The following is an 18,130-nucleotide window of genomic DNA, read 5'->3' as shown; positions in this document are numbered from 1 at the left end:
AAACCCATTGATATTGCCTTGGAATGACCTAGACTGAGAAGTGTGATTTTCTGATAATTATGGAGAGCATGACCAATGTTTATTATAAAATCATTTCAAAAAATCTTAAAAGGCACTCTTCGCTTATGCCAAGATGCTTTCTCTATTGTTATGATCATCAGTGATTACTTGCTCAGCATCTACCTACCTAGGCATGTGAAGAATAGAAGGAGGTGCATCCCAGGCAGAAGGTACAACATGTATGAAGGTCCTGAGGTAGGAAAGATTTTGACTTGTTTAAGGAGCTAAAGGAAGGCAGTGGGGCTAGAAGAAAGGGAACGAGGGGAGCTGGGGCATGAGATGATATCAGGAGGGTAAGCAGGGATCTGTTTAATTAACAGTAAATATTTGTTCAAATTTCGGTCCTTTCCTGATTTAGCTTCTATGTTTTATTAAACACTGTTGGATATTCCCTCAATCCTCACATGACTACACTCACCTGTTTCTCTTATAACATTTCTCACCTTCTTTCTTTATTCTCCATTATGGAGTCATCTTATTCCCACTCCTTAAATATTGGTGTTCTGATGTGTTCTTCATGGGTGCACATTTCTCCTCACTCCCCACAGTCTCTGCGGATCTTGGCCACATTCACGCCTCCATGCTAATGACTCCCATATCTGAATCTCCCTTCAAGATCTCTCTCCCAAGCCTTTGGCCTGAACATGCAAGATACTCTAACTATGTCTGATAAAAGTGAAATCAGCTTTCCCCCAAAACCTGTTACCTCTTTTTTTTGAGGTAGGACCTCCATCCACCCAAAGTCAGATTTTTGGAATCATTCTTATCCTTCCACCTTCACCCCAGGTCCTGATCTCCCACAACTAATCAATCATCAAGTTCTTTCAGTTTTATGTCCGAAGTATTCTTGAATATGTTCTTTTCATGCTAGTTCTGGCCTCTACCTAGTCAAAAATTTGTCATTTATTTCTTTAACTACTAAAAGACCTCTCACTGGTCTCCCTGCCTTTAGTTTTTCTCCCTTCCAATCTGTCCCCCAGAGAACAACCCAAATAATCTATCTAAAATGGGAGGCTAACTAGGACTGTGACTTCCCTACAAAGTGCTATTTCATCATCCACTGGTTCAAGTCCAAGCTCCTTGGCACGGTATGGAATTACTCAGTGACATCTAATTTTCATAGTATATTTTAGTAGTATTAAGCTACCTAAAGTTCCTTGAACAAGCATGCATTTGCATGCTTGCATGTGGAGCAGGCTGAGTTAAGAGATCCCTTCTTCTCTTCCTCCAACACTACACCGGTCACACCATATTTAAATTACCCATACTTACCCTTCCAAATTGGGCTGTAGAGAACAGGTCTTATTCACATTTGATAACCCTAGAGCTCAGCATTTATTCCTTCATTCAGTGAGTATTTATCAAGTGTCTACTACCCCCAGGGTTCAGCAATGAACAAAACAGAGTCTCAGTCTTCATGGATCTCACATCCTAGTGAGGGGGCTCCAGGAGATTGCCTACATAATAGGCACTCAGGATACAGTACTCATAATTGAAAATTTCAAACATCAGGCAAATGAAAGAGTCCTAAACCACTGTCTAAGCACACTGTCTGGAACATTGTTCTGACTCATTTTTCCTTTAAACAGCAAATATGGCAGTGACTAAGGCAACTTAAGCAATGGATTGAACTGTCCTAACTGTGGGTATTGTGGTCTTAGTAGGTGATAATTCTCCTAACTAGAGGAAAACATTTTCCCACATATGTGGAGATATAACCTCATATTCAAACGATCCTCCAGGGTAGGAAGGGAATGAATAACATCCTATTTAATTAGACATGAAGAAAAGTTATAGGAGATTAAAGATTTTTACAGGTACTTTAAGATATCATCACATTAGGGGCACCTGGGTAGCGTAGTCAGTTGGGCATTCAACTCTTGGTTTCAGCTCGGGTCTGATTTCAGGGTTGTGAGATCAAGCCCCGCATGGAGCCTGCATTGAGCCCCGTGTGGGGCTTCATGCTCAGTGTGGAGTATGCTTGAGTTTCCCTCTCTCATTCTCCATCTGCCCCTCCCCCCACTCATTCTCTCTAAAATAAAAAAATGAATCTTAAAAAAAAAAAAGATACCATCACTTTAGTAAGCTATTTCCCTCACTAGTAAACCCTGTCCTCTTTATATTGGAAGAGGGAAAATTGATATATTTCCTCATTCTCTAAAATGCACTTACCAGATAACTTCTTAAACAACTTTTATTCATGGATGATACATTATTCACTATTTTCTAATTATTATAAGAAATGTATACAGTGTGAAATAACTGTGCTCTCCTCTTTGCTTCCCCCATTTAAATTAGCTCTCAAACATCTTTCTAAGTTTCTAACTGTATGTGTTTGTGCTTTTGCCGATTAACTTCCTCATGAGTTTCCATGATTTTCAGAATGTAACACCCCTTCACCCTCTACAAACCTAAAAAGCTCTTCTACCTCTGAAGAGTGAATTTCAGTGATTTCTCTGCTTACTTCTGAGCTCTCTACATTTCTATAAATCTGTCTTGCAGGTGACTCAGAGAAATAGCAAACCTACTCCTCCCACTGTGGAAAGGACACAACTCAATAAGGGACGCCGCCATTTATACAGAGGCTCAAGCCAAAAATCTGGCATCACCCTTGATTCTCTCCCTCTCTTCTTTACCCCCATACTCAGTCTATTTCTATCTCCTGTTGATTCTTTTTCCTCAATGCCTCTCAAAACTGCAGACTTTGCTCCAGCGCTCTAGCCTTACCACAGATGCTTGTACCTGGACTACTGCCTTATAATTAGTCTCTAGTTCATCTACTATTCCTATGTCTATCCAGCAGGTAGAGTCATCTCTAAAACTTGTCTATCTGACCTTGTTACAGCCTAATTGATGATACCGAGTGTCCTTCCATTGCCAAAAGGGCAGAAAATAAATTCCTCGTGGAATGTGGCTTCTGCACCCCTCGTGACCTGGTCCTGTACCTCTTAAGCATCATCTCTCACCAGTCTCCTCACAATCAAGCCATACCCAAATGTGCAGATTTCCTTGGTGCCACCATACTTTTAAACCTCTATGTCTTTATTCAGGCTGTTCCTTTGGCTCAGTGCATACCCCTTCTTTCTCTCTTAGAAAAGGTCTTCTCTGTGAGAGAGGTTGTTTCCCACACCCATCATGGCTTGTAACCACTTGCCCCATGTCTGAGGAGCCATGTCTGCTTTGTCCATTCCAGCATCCCCAGCACTGAGTACAAAGTAGTCAGAATAAAGATTTGTTAACCAAATGAGTAGTATGATTCTAACTGAAAACTCATTATTGAAAAGAACTGAGAGTGAACATAATTAGTAGAAAATGTAAGAAACTTTTTTTTTCAAGAGGCACAATTGGTCACATTTGATCTCTAGTGAATATCTGCAACATTCCAGGGTTTAAATCCCAAATGTTAAGTCTCCAGTCAGATTTGCACTTCATCAGACCTACAATCCAGACTGGTGGTTAGCTGCCCAAATTGATATCTGAGCTACTCATTTTATTTTGACTGTTTGAGATTAGCTTCCACAGCTGTTGTAGTACTGTATTGTCAATCATTTGACTTTTAGATCAGAATTTAACCAATTTGGAGGAAGAAAACAAAAACCTTCAGAAGACTTATTTTTCAATATTTTAGCAGAACATAACTAGCATTCTCCCCATAGATATCCATTTACAGCTCTCTCAGATTGTGTATATTCTTTACAAGAAAAAAAAAAAAACTGTGAATGGGACTTGAGGCTATATCCTAAGGTTTTTTTTAAAAAGATTTTGCTTATTCATTTGACAGAGAAAGATAGAGAGAACATACAAGCAGAGGGAGAGGGAGAAGCAGGCTCCCTGCTGAGCAGAGAGCCTGATTTAGGGCTCCATGCCAGGACCCTGGGATCATGACCTGAGCCAAAGGCAGGCGCTTAACTGCCTGGGCCACCCAGGCACCCCTATATCCTAAGTTTTTAACTTGTCCTCAGTAGATAAAACTTTAATATGTGGTCTTTGAAAGTAAAAACTGAGTTTTCCCAAAATGCCAAAACCTAGGATAAAGCATTTAAGCTTCACTGCTTTTGTTCCACAAATGTTCACCAGACACTCCAGGCTTGTGATGAGTGCTGTGGTGGAATCATATTTTAATGTGTTTTATAATGTGCTTTGATCCTCTACTTCTTGTTACCTCATGACCCTTCTAACAGCAGCTGGGCATCTACTTGTAGTTGTCAGGGGAAGGTTTTTACAGAAGAATACAGGAGGAAAAAAAAAAAAAATCCCAGGCCTTCAAACTTTAAATTTTAAACCATGAAAGTCTTGAGACATAATATTTTTCAAACCATGTAATCAGTTGGAACATTTTTTCCACCCCCAGATTAGTCTATGTCAAGAGAAAAGAAGAGCAGAAAAGAGAACAAGGAAGAGGAACAGAAAGGGAAGGAGAAGAGAAGGGAGAGAGCAGGGAAAGGGAGAGGAAGGAGGGGTGGAGGGAAAGAGCAGAGGAAGGGGGAGCTAGAGGGAAGCAAAGAATGAGATGCTGGGAGATCCTCCATACAGGGCCCTGTTCTAGACCTCCATGGACTCTATTCATCTGGAGAGAAGGTTGGAACCTCCTGATAGGTGGGATCTAAGTAGATGGGAGCCCATCCCCACCCTTCCCTGGTAGGTTGTGAAAAGCAACAAGGCGTCTGGGTTTTCCTGTGCTTGCTGTCGTATCAGCCAGGATCGAAAGAGGAAAACAGAAACAACTCTATTCAAAACTGAGGAAATTTCACTGTGACAGGAAATTGGCTACATTTGTGGCAGGGACACTGAGAAGCCAAATAGGATAATGACAAATCTAGAGATGTGAGCAGCAGCAGGAAGCCACTACTCCCCCTATGCTGGAAGACCAATGAGAAGAGATGGTGTTATTAGACCTCAGGGGCCAAGGTCACCAGGGAAGCTGGAACCACAGGAGGCCTGACTGGAGGGAGAGGATCATGTAGGAAATGCAGCTGCTGCTGATGATGCAAAGAAAGGTGGAGGTAAACTCTGGCCTCTTCCTTCTTCATGTCCTCCAATTGCTCACGAATGCCTCACAAGCACCAAACCCAACTGAATCTCTTGGGCATGAGTCAGCCACTCTGCAGCAGAGTGAGAGAAGGGTGAGGCACGGGCCTGAGGGCATATACCCCTAGATGTGAGAGCAGGAAAATGTCTGCAGGGGATGTCTAGGACTACAAACCTAAGACACCCTAACAGATTCCCCATGCTCAGAGGGGCCCAAAGCAAGACATCCATGACAGAGGAGCCAGAAGACTTAAAGGGCCTTTGGAGCTGGGACCAGGAAGACACATCAGGGATCTAACTAAACAGGAAACCAAAGACCAAATGAGCTCACAGCCATCCCAGTGTGTCCCAGCTTGGACAGAAGACAACACTGAAAAGATCAGACTTGCCTCCACCATAACGAGCTGACTCCATGTAACTGCCCCCACTCCACTCTCATACCACACAGAGATGACACTACCAAGGGAAGGGAGAGGAGACCATCTAGCAGAATGGAGGCTGAATCTAAATTCACTCATAGATAAAAAAAAAAGGAAAGAACCTAGTCTTACATCTAACAGAGCCCACTGAATGTTGGGGAAGAATGGATACAACACGGATTATCAGTAATGCAGTGAGAAATGGAGAGAAATAGGTCATGTCCAAGGATGTGCTGGGGCTGGAGATCCATATAGAGAAGTAGTTCCTATACTTGCCTGGAAGGAAGGGCTTTTCAGAGAAGGCCTCACAGGTGATATTTGATGAGTCCAATGCCTGATCTTCAAGAGAAGCCAATGCATTCCTTATCTAACTATAGCCCATTGAAGTTTTTCAGAAACCTGGCAAATCTCTCCAGGTTTATCTTCATTTTGATTAGCAGTGCTGGAGTGATAGGATGAGTGTGAACCGAATTTCAACTCTGATGAGTAGCATCAGCAGCTTGCAAAAAATGAGTGCCTTTTTTTAAAGATTTATTTATTTATCTTAGAGGGAAAGGGAGAGAGAGTCCCAAGCAGACTATGTGCTGAGCATGGACCCTGATAAGGGGCTTGATCTCAGGACCCTGAGATCACAACCTGAGCCAAAACCAAGAGTCCAACACTTAACCAACTGTGCCACCCAGGTGTCCCAGAAATTAGTTCTTCAAAATGTATCCTTCTGTAGATTTGGTAAGGCCATTTCTAGACTTCAGTTTTGAACTAAAGAGTGAGATCTCAAGGCACTCAGGTAGTCTTACAGAATGTTCAGTCCATAAGAAAAGCATGTATAAGCCAACTGGAATATATTATGTCCACATTACCAAACTTCTATAATGGAACAGATTTCAATCTATCATGTAACATTCCAATCTGTCAGGACTTTGCTCAAAATACTGAATTTGCCACTTTGTAAGCAGAGAAACAAGACCATTGATTTACAAATAATCTCATCTATCACTATTCCAGAAACAATATTCCTAATCTTACCTTTTATAATCTAATAATTTAGGAAATAAAAATAATTTATATTCTCTTCATTGTTTACAAAGTGAAAAATGGTTCTATTACTGGAAACAATAAAAGTCATTGAAACATTTTGAAAATTTTCTTTACCTCATTAGAGATATGTGTTCCAGAGAGATCTACTGACAGCAAGGAAAAGATGTTTACAATATATTCAATTCCTAGGTCAGTCAAATATTCACAATTTCGTAAACTCAAGTAGTTTAAATTAGGGCAGCTGAAAGAAAGCAGTATGAAGAATTAATTTTACTTTTAATCACAGGTCAGTAGCAATTTCTTTATACCAAAACTATCTGAGAGAAGCAAATGGTATTGAAGCAAGGACTTTTTTTCTCAAAATAAAAGTAAACTTAAAAGTGGAAAATAATTTGGCATTACAAAGTAGTATGAAAGGGAGGTGGATTATTATATATTATATATTATTATATATTATGTATTGTTCCTATAGCAAATATATCTATTATATCTATGGTTTCATTTCATATCATAATTTCTAATAAGAAAAAATATCACATGTATACAAAAAACTATCATGTAAGTATGATGAATGACCACTAAAAGTACAAAGCCAAGTACAATGAGAAAATCCCTTACACGTTTGCTATAGGAATTGACTCTTACTTACTGTACACAAGGTCTCTGACAAGTAAAGAGGATAAGGTTTAAACCCACCAGCCAGAACATCCCTTGGGAAATGCTTACATAGAGATAATATCCTTGAAAAGTGCAGAGAAGTCAATCATGTCTAGATAGTGATAACTTCATTAATGACTCCATCTCAAACATTCTCTAATGTGAGATTAATAAGAAACATCTCAGATATGATCAAAAGACTAGTTTTATCTGACTCCAATGTCTTTTATTTTATTTTATTTCCCTGAGTATTAGACCAGTTTCTCAGTCTCCTGGTGTTTCCCAAATGGTTCTGAAGGTCTATTTCTGAAGTCTCCTATTAGCAGATACACATTACTAATGATATGATGTAAAATTTTACTGTTTTATCGTACCGCTCTGATAGTTTCACAATAGAGATATCACTCAGGTGGATACAGTTACTTAAATTTAGCTCTCTTATCCTGGTGCTCACAGGACCATCAAGAAATTGTCTTAGTCCCACATCACCAATTCTGTAGGAAAGAGAAAAGCTCACATGTGATTTTATGTGTAAAGATATAGAGTACTACTTAAGTAATAGTTACTGTATTCAATACATTCTAAAATAGCATGGTAATATCTTTATATGGGTATTGTGTCAACATTTTAAAACCGAATTTGATCATATAAATTCAGTATAATAGAAAAAGTATAAATGATAGTCACGGGAGAAGGATTAATTAACATGTTCTTCCTGTTCATTGTTCATTTAATTAAATGGCATGATTATTAGAATTATTAACAAGACAGATGGTTCTTAAGGTCTCTTTGGTGTTAAAATGTGATCAAGTTAAGCAGTCCCTGATGCAGTCTCCTGCAAAAGAAAAACACCAAAACTTAGGAAAGGGAGAACCAACACTAACAGTCAAACTACAGCCAGAATCTTGCAGGAATTTTCACTAAATACAGGGTCAAGTAGCTGGACTGAAAATCCAATAAGTGACCTCTGCTGAAGTGCAGAAAACCTGGAGGAAGACCTTGACCTCAGTCTTCCCACACTGTCTATCCGTAATCAGAGACACCTTTGTGTCAGTGCCATTTTCACCCTCCACCAGGAACTATGCTTTATAAATGGCTAGAAGTCTGTTTGGCCCATCTGTTCCCTATCTTCCAATGCGAGCTTTATTTCTAATTCCATTTGGAGACCACCAGTTCCTTCTAAAAAGCATTTCAGTAAATAAAGCACAACAGGAGATTGCACACTGCATCCTAAGAGAGGTGGCTTTCACACACAACAATCCTATAGATAGGTGTACCGATGGGAAGAGCCTTGGGAGCCATATAAGTTGACTGCTGATATCTCTTATACGCTCTATTTGGTCAGATTTACAAAGAGCCGAGCAATATAGGCAGAAGGTGAATGGGCCTGTTTCAGTTGAATGGGATACCTCCTTTGTCCATCAACTCCCCTTCCATCTGTAATAGGACAGGGGGACTGTGGCAGCACCTGGGAAAGCAGTTAAGGGCTTGGTGGGTGGGGGAATGGGAGGGCAGAAGGGAGAAGGAGAGTATAAACACAACTGATCAACTTATCTCTTGGCAAACAGCAGGGCTGGTGTATTCATTGAGAGGTATTTTTACTAACCAGAAAACAAATATGGTATGGCATTTGTAAGACTTGAGAAAGCATACCTCTGAAAATGACTTTTAAAAGAAAATACAAAAACATTAGAACATAGTAAACAGTGTAAAGAAGCAGTAGGAATTAATAAGGAGCGACCTGGCTGTAACAAGATGCATTCTAAGATGAAAAGGTGGCCACTTGAGATAAAGAACAGATGGCAAACATAGCAATATTTTTCTAGATATCTAGGTTTTCTAGATATGTCTTCTAAGGCAAGGGAAAGAAAAGCAAAAATAAACTATTGGGGGACTACATCAAAATGAAACCTTTTGCACAGCAAAAGAAGCCAACCAAACAAAATGGCGACTTACTGAATGGAAGATGTTTGCAAATTATGTCTGATAAGGGGTTAATATCCAAAATATATAAAGAACTTATAAAAGTCATCTTCTGGTGGCAGGGTCTGGAGAAGGGGGGGCAGGTGCCATGCCCAGCTGCAAAGGTGGCAGGAAGAGGCCCCTGAAGCAGCCCAAGGAGACGGACGAGGAAGAGAAGGCGTTGAAGCAGAAACAGAAACAGGAGCAAAAGAAACTCAAAGAGCTAAAAGCAAAGACCACAGGGAAAGCCTCCAGGGCCACAGGTGGAATTAAGAAATCTGGCAAAGGGCACCTGGGTGGCTCAGTCAGTTAAGCGTCTGCCTTCGGCTCAGGTGACGATATCAGGGTCCTGAATCAAGCCCTGTATTGGGCTCCCTGCTCAGCGGGAGTCTGCTTCTCCCCCTCCCTCTGCTGTGCTCTCTCTGTCAAATAAATAAATAAAATCTTAAAAAAAAAAAAAAGAAGAAATCTGGCAAAAAATAAGCTGTTCCTTGTGCCTGAGGCAAAGGTGATCCTTAATTCCATTCCTGTTTAAACATCTGGATTCCCTGTCATAGCATCTGTTGCCACCTACAGCTAGAATGAAGTGTTTTCTTAGATCTTGTTGTACATTTAAGAATAAACTTTTGTAAAAAGAAAAAAACAATTATTTAAAAAAAAAAAAAGCTTAGGGGCACCTGGATGGCTCAGTCGTTAAGCGTCTGCCTTTGGCTGAGGTCATGATCCCAGGGTCCTGGGATTGAGCCCCACATCGGGCTCCCTGCTCCCTGGGAAGCCTGCTTCTCCCTCTCCCACTCCCCCTGCTTGTGTTCCCTCTCCCGCTGTCTCTCTCTGTCAAAAAAAAAAAAAATTAAAAAAAAAAACCTTATGCAAGTCAACACCCAAAAAACAAATATTCCAAGTAAGAAAATGGGCAGAGGACCTGAATAGACATTTTTCTAAAGAAGACCTATAGATGGCCAAACAGACACATGAAAAGATGCTCAGCATCACTCATCACCAGGGAAATGCAAATCAAAACTACAATGAAATATCACCTCACACTTGTCAGAGTGTCTGGTATCCAAAAGACGAGAAATAATAAGTATTGGTGAGGATGTGGAGAAAAGGGAAAATTTGTGCACCATTGATGGGAATGTAAATTGGCACAGCCACCGCGGAAAACACTATGGAGGTTCCTAAAAAAATTAAAAATAGGACTACCATAGGGTCCAGCAATTCCACTATTGGATATTTACCCAAAGAAAATGAAAACACTAATTCAAAAAATATATATCCACCCCATGTTTATTGCAGCATGATTTACAATAGCCAAGATATGGAAGCGATCTAAGTGTTCATCAGTTGATGAATGGATAAAGAAAATGTGGTGTACGTACGTATATACACACACACTATACAGTACACACAATAGAATATTACGCAGCCATAAAAATGATGAGATCATGCCATTTGAGACAACATGGATGGACCTGGAGGGACCTACATGACCTAAGTCAGACTGAGAAAGACAAAACCATATGATTCCACTCAAAAATTGTTGGGGTTAATGCGGAGCATGAAATCAGCCATAATACCTGGCTTGCTAAAATGTAACACACAGGCCGCTGGGGGCAAGGGAAGGTTTGGGAGAAGGGCGTGGGCCTTTGGAATGCCGAGGCCTAGGTGACCGCTCTGCCGTGGGAATGCCGGGGGAGTTGCCTTCCCTGAAGCTCTCTTAGCCCAAACAGCCGCCCTGTGATCTAAGAGATGTGTGCATTGTACCTTAGGCTATGTTTAGTTGAACACGTAGATTAGCATATCTTATCTTTCCCGTAAATCCTCTCAGTTTCAGTAAGACCCCTTGTCACACATCACGTGCTTGAGAAACAGTGACAAGGATAGCCTGAAGGACCAATAAAAGCGGGAGCAAAGAAGAGCAAAGGGTCTTCATCTCTGAGCGTTGCCCCCTTGCCTTCCCCTCTCTTTCACGGCCAAGTTTGGAGTCATCTTTCATCCGTCGGTGCAGGGATTGCTGGCCGTTCCCAGCAACAAAGGAAATCTAAAAAAACCCATACGATTCCACTCATAAGTGAAATTAAAAAAAAGAGAGAAGAAAACCAAATGAATAAACAAACAAAAAGCTGAATCAGACCTATAAATACAAAGGACAAACTGATGGTTGCCAGAGGGTAGAGGGGTGAGAGGATAAGCAAAAGGCTGAAGAGGAGGTACAGGCGTCCAGTTAGGACCAAGTCAAGGGAGTAAAAGGATAAGGAATACAGCTAATGATATTGTAATAATGATGTAACAGGGCAGATGGTAGCTACATACAGATGGTGAAAACAGTATAATGTATAAAGGTGTCAAACCACTAAGTTGTACACCTGAAACTAATGTAACATTGTGTGTCAACTATCCTCAAATTAACAAAAAAGTCAAAAAAAAAGATGACAAACTAAAAATTCAATGATAAGAATAATAACCTAATTTAAGTCATCAAAACCAAAATTGACCCTTTAAAATATTAGTAGAAGGCATATTTGAGAAGTTCCTTTGAAATGCAGAAAGATAAAGAATTAAAAATAAATGAGATAAAAAATAGAGAACTAGGATTCAATCTTTAAATAAAGAGGATTCTTGAGAAAGATATAAGAATAAGTAAAAACAAAGCAATAATCAGTGATATATAAAAGCTTTTAAAATAGCAAAACATGATCCATACGTTAAAAAAGAGAGAGTAAATAAAAACAAAAAGGTAAAAAGTACAAATAGTAGAAACATGGAAGAAGCCAAGGAAGACCTAATATATCAGTTTTATAATAATGATAAATATAAATAAGTTGAAAATATCCCCTATTAAAAGACAAGAGATTTTCAAATTGGTTTAACAAATAAAATCTAAATTATAAGTAGTCTACAAGAAACACATTTAAAATAAAATGACAACAAAACAAAAAAAATTGCAAAGATGTATTAGGCAAATGTAAATAAAAATAATACAGCAGTGGCAAATAATGAATACATTGAGTCAAAACACTATGCTAATAAAAATATTAAATAAGACTACAAGGTAATTTTATGTTGATTAAAGTTACCACCCACAATGAAGATAGTATATTGGGTATAGATTCTTGAGATCATATTCTTTCCCCCGTGAAACTGTGACAGTGAAATGGAGTAATTATGTAGTGATTTCAAAAATACGTTGTGTGTGTGTGTGTGTGTGTTATCAAAAAAAAAAAAAAATCGGACTGACCTCTGGATTTCTCATCTGCAACAGAAATACCAAACATATAATAATATAAAGAATAATATATACAATAATAAACATAATATAAACAGTAATAATATAAATATCAATTATAAATATATTTTCTGTTACAGAGGGGAAATCCAAGTTCAGTCTGTTTTGGTAACTTTAGTTATGAATTTTTATGCAACATATAATAAAGCATAAATATAAAATAAAATGAAAATAGAAATTCAAAAAGAACATAATTAAGATACAATTTTTTTGGTAGACTGAGCTTTTGACAAACAAAAAGGAGGCATAAAAATTAGAATAATATAACTAATTCAGTTTAAGTTGCATGCAATATTTAAAGGTATCCAACATATTAACATAATCATCATCTTCCCCACCACCTTTACCCCTAAATTAAAAAATCTCAATTCCGAAAGACAGAAATTGTGCAAGCCATCTTTTTGTACCATGATGTCATAAAAGTGAAAATTATTTACAAAGTGATTATTAGCCATAAACTACTTGGGAATTTTTTTTTAGCGTTTTATTTATTTATTTATTTATTTATTTATTTATTTATTTTTAATTTATTATGTTCAGTAGCCAGCATATAGTATATCATTAGTTTTTGATGTAGTGTTCAACGATTCATGAGTTGTGCATAATTTGGGAAGTTGAATATATCTTCAATAAATAATTCTTGGATAAAGAGAAAATCAAATAACTATTGTAGAACTCTATATTTTTCCAAAATTAATTTATATATTTAACACAATTTCAATTAATATCTCAATAGGATTTTTTCTGAAATGTGACCAAATTGTTGTAAAGTTCATTTGGAGGGGCACCTGGCTGGCTCAGTTGGTAGAGCATGTGACTCTTGATCTTACGGTCATGAGTTCAAGCCCCACATTGGGCATAGATTATTTAAAAAAAAAAAAAAAGTTTCTAAAGTTCATTTGGAAGAATAAACTGGCAAAAAATATCTAACTTACTAAGGAGAGTCTAATTCCATTAGATATTAAAACATATTATAAAGCAATAATAATAGGTAACATTTATTGAGTGTTTATTATGTGCCAGACGCTATTCTAAGCATATTACATGAATTAACGTATTTGATCCTCAAAACAGTCCTGAGTTTATACTCTTATTTTCCCCATTTTACAGATAAAATACTGTATAAAATTAGATAGAAGACAGATAAGTGAATGGAACAGAAAAGGTAGTCTGAAAACAGACATACATATACACATCCATATATATATATATATATATATATACACACACACTCATATATGTGTGAATGTACATATATATGTAAATGTATGTATAAATATGTGTATATATATGTATCTATAATTTTATATTATAATCCAGGAGGCATCAAAAGTCAACAGAAAAGGATTATTCACGTAACGGTCCCAGTTAATTGGTTAATGTAGTTAATCCCAAATCTGGCTGTGCATCAAAAGCATCTATGTTGTTTTGTTGTGTGTTTTTTTTTTAAGATTTTATTTAGTCATTTGATTGAGAGAGAGAGCACAAGCAGAGGGAGAGGCAGAGAGAGAGGGAGCTGGGAGCCCGACATGGAGCTCAATTCCAGGACCTGGAGATCATGACCTGAGCTGAAGACAGACGCTCAACCATCTGAGCCAACCAGTTTTTTCCAAAAAAATACAGAAGCTGGGGTTCCATTCCTAAATATTCAGATTCAGGAGCTCTAGGGTAGGGCTTGGGCATGTGTAGTTTTATTCAGCTCCTTGGGTGATTCTGATACCCTGGAATTTTTGCTTTTAAATCATATATATGTTTTTAATTTACCTTTTCATTACTGATTCCTAATTTAATAGCATTGTAGTGAGAGAATAAAGTTTGTTGATACTGATAATTTGAAAGTTATTGAAACTTGCTTTAAAACTTCGTGCACAGCCCATTTTAAAAAAGATTGATGTGTGGTTGAGGAAAATGTATATTCTCTGACTCTCAAAATTACTGTTTTAGGCTTGTCTCTTATAGATGAAGTTTTAAAATCTAATCTGAAACTCTGATACTAAACTTCTCTGTCTTTTTACCCTATGATATACTCTTTCATATTTTTCATCTTCTTCTTTTTTTTTTTTTTTTACTCTGCTGTCATGGAAGAGGTTATCTTCCATCTCTGTACTTCTCTCCTCAGTGAGTTCTAATCTGCTGATTGGCAATCCATTGGGTTTCTTTATTTCAATATATCATATTCAAATATATTTCAATATATTATATATATATCAATATATAACTATATTATATTTTTTTATTCCTAAAAGTTGTTTTTCTAAATAAATCTAGTTATTTTCTCATATTTTGTTGCCTGCTCATATTTCTGATTTCATTAATTTCTTCAAACATTTCATACATATTTGCTTAATATCCTATGTCTGACAACTCCAATATCTGAATTATTTGAAGGTCAAATTTATTTTGCTGTTTCTGGTAACTCTTTCTCATGGTGACTCATATCTTTATACATGTAATAATTTTTGATTGTGAGCACCTATATTTTATTCTTAATCTAAGGAGTCCTAGAAGCCTAAATAGAAAATGCTTTCCTGGGTTGCCTGGGTGGCTCAGTCATTTAAGCATCTGCCTTTGGCTCAGGTCATGATCTCTGGGGTCCTGGGATCAAGCCCTACAGTGGGCACCCTACTCAGCGGGGAGTCTACTTCTCCCTTTCCCTCTGCCCCTCCCTCCCACTCGTGTGTTCTCTCTCTCACTCTCTTAAATAAATAAATAAAATCTTAAAAAAAAAAAAAAGAATTTGATCCTTGCCCACCTGAGAATACCAGGATAGAAGCCCAATACCCAGCTGAAGAAAAGGTTTCATTAAGAACTTGTCATCTGTCCATCTGTTAGGGACTCCACACAGAGGACAAATCTAACCAAGAGTATGAAGAGGAAACCCTTCAGTAAGATTGGTTTCTCCTAAGCAACTAACAAAGTCCGTTTGGGAAAAGTCCTGTTAACTGAACTAACCATGAGAATCCTCATTAGGAAAAGTAGCCCGTAGTGTTCCTGTGAATTCATTTAATCTTATAAGGGTCCATGATTCCACATGGGTGCCCCTTCTTTATGTTACCACAGAACTCTGCACTTCCCTGTACTTGAACTCCTGACTTCCATGTTTACTAACTAGTGAGCCCCTTAAGGAGAGGGTCTCACACATTTTAGATAATCAATATTTCTTGAATATATAACTGAATGACTCATTACCTTATACAATTTGCCAAATTCAACACAGTCAGTTGCTTCAAAGGTGAAAGTGACTTAAGGCTAACATCTGTTATTCTCTTGCAGTCTGCCATGTAAATGTGATTGATATTTGGATAATTCTTGTCTATAAACTTGAAGCACGCATCAGTAATCCTTTTATTTCCTGTTTAAAAAAAAACAGAAGGCAAGTATTGTATTTGTAATGCCCCAAGAGTAAAAGTAAACATTAATGCTGAACCCCATTTTTAATATCACAGACCTTCAAATCGGATCTTTCTGAGGTTACAAGTAGAAAGAGCTTTAAAAGCACAGTCAGAGATATGAGGCGCACCAATGAAAACTATTGATGTTATACGAGAACACTTTTCAACTAAAGCCTTCAGAAGAAAAAAAGATGATTAAATTTACCACAGTGTATAGAACAAGCTTAGCAAAGTAATGAGGTTATTTATTTTTCTCAATATTTTCAGAAGGAGACATATTAACTATTAAATTTTCCTAATTTCAAAGACAATGGTACCTTTATTCAATATATTTGAGCACACTTAAACTTGAGTAATGGAGAGGAATCAAAATTAAATCATGTTACAAAGTGGGGGAAAACATGAGAAAATGGAATGCTGAAAAAAATCACTACATTTAGAAGTTTGACACAGAGAACTAAAGTTAAAGTTTATGCTTAGGCTACAGGACCTCTGAAATAAAAATATCCTAATGGGGAAACAGAGTTTTTTAGGGTATGTAAGGATTCAAATGTTCAAATGTTTGTGTGTGTGTAAATTTTTTAATGATTTTCTTACTATTAAAACAACTAAACTGAAAATCCCATTTATATTTTTCAGTAATCCAAGCCACTAGAAAATGTGCCCATCTATTAGGACTGAGAAGAAAATGTACTTTGCAACTACCTACTTTTACACAGTTGTCCGTTAGAGTTGGCATGTCGTTGATGGTCAGATGCATAATTCCAGTGCAGCTGTTTGCAATGTTCCTGAAGCCTTGGACTGAAATCTGAATTGTACAGAGTAGATGAAAATGATGGAAGAATTCGTTAGCATGACATCTAATAAAACCCTAAAGAAGTAATAACCCAAGGTATGTCATGATTTTGCTACTGTATTTTAAAATTGAAACCATAAAATATGGCCGACCTAAGCGGGAAAGGATCTAATCTTGATTTCTTTACTACTTAATTTCTTATATGTATATATTGTGAAATGATCACCACAATAAGTCTAGTTAACTTATTGTTTAATTTTTTTATTGAGGCAAAATTCACATAACACAAAATTAATCACTTAAATGGGTCATAAACCATTCATAATCTTATGTAACCATAACCTCTCTCTAGTCCCAAAACATTTTTATCACTCTAAGAGGAAATTGAATCTACTAAGCCATTGCTTCTTACACACCCCTCTCCCAGCCCCCAGCAGTCACTATCTTTGTGGATTTACCTATTCTAAATATTTAGTGTAAGTGGAATTATACAATATATGGCCCTTTGTATCTCCTTTCTTTCACTTAGCATAATATTTTTGTGGTTCATGCACAGTGTAGCATCATGTATCAGTACCTTATTCATTTTTATGGCTGTATATAAAAAAAGATTTTATTTATTCATTTGAGAGAGAGACTGAGAGCATGAACGGAGGGGAGGGAAGGGACAGAGGAAAAGGGGGAGGCACACTCCCCGCTGAGCAAGGAGCCCGACATGGGGCTCAATTCCAGGACCCCAAGATCTTGACCTGAGCCAAAGGCAGACGCTTAACTGACTGAGCCACCCAAGCACTCCTGTGGCTGAATAATATTCTGTTGAATGAATATACCACATTTTGTTCAACCATTCATCTGTTGATGAATATTTGGGTTGTTTCCATCTTTTGGATATTTGAATAGTGCTACTATGAACATGCATATACATCTATTTGTTTGAGTACCAATTTTCAATTCTTATGAGTATATACCTAGGAGTGGAATTGCTGGACCATATGATAATTCTATGTTTAACTTTTTAAGGAACCACCAAAATGTTTTTTACAGTGGTTGCACTATTTTACATTCCACCAGCAATCTATGAGTGTTCCCACTTCTCTACATCTTTGCCAGCATTATTTTTCATTTTCCCATATTTTCCTTTAAAAAATTTTCTAGTGGGTTTGAAGTGGTACCTCATCGTGATTTTGATTTGCATCTCCTTAATGACTAATGATATTGAGCATCTTTTCATGTATTTATCAGTCACTTGCATATCTTCTTTGGGGAAATGTCTATCCAAGCCCTTTGCCTATTTTTTAATTGGGTTATTTGTCTTTCAGTTCTTGATTTATAAGAATTCCTTATATATTCTGGATACTAGAGCCTTAGATATATGATTTGCAAATATTTCCTCCCATTCTTTAGGTTGTCCTTTCACTTTTTAAATAATGTCCTTTGATGCACAAGTTTTTAATTTTATGCAGCCTAATTTATCTGTTTTTTTTTCTTTTGT

At 37.4% G+C, this 18,130-nt stretch overlaps 1 protein-coding gene across 1 annotated transcript in view; it reads right to left on the bottom strand.

Annotated features, from left to right (window-relative positions):
* Positions 1–18,130, bottom strand: part of FBXL13 (F-box and leucine rich repeat protein 13) — a 226,959-nt gene that overhangs the window by 49,551 nt on the left and 159,278 nt on the right. Inside the window, exons 13-17 of the mRNA XM_036067480.2 lie at positions 16,552–16,650; positions 15,899–16,016; positions 15,640–15,802; positions 7,577–7,696; positions 6,660–6,786 (exon numbers count right to left, since the gene is read on the bottom strand). Coding sequence (XP_035923373.2) covers positions 6,660–6,786; positions 7,577–7,696; positions 15,640–15,802; positions 15,899–16,016; positions 16,552–16,650 — 627 coding nt within the window. The remainder of the gene's footprint in view (positions 1–6,659; positions 6,787–7,576; positions 7,697–15,639; positions 15,803–15,898; positions 16,017–16,551; positions 16,651–18,130) is intronic.

This window comes from Halichoerus grypus, chromosome 12 (genome assembly GCF_964656455.1).
Source record: "Halichoerus grypus chromosome 12, mHalGry1.hap1.1, whole genome shotgun sequence".
NCBI classification, from domain to species: Eukaryota; Metazoa; Chordata; class Mammalia; order Carnivora; family Phocidae; genus Halichoerus; species Halichoerus grypus.
The sequence above is the reverse complement of the archived record's forward strand: the minus strand, read 5'-3'. Positions and strand labels throughout refer to the sequence as shown.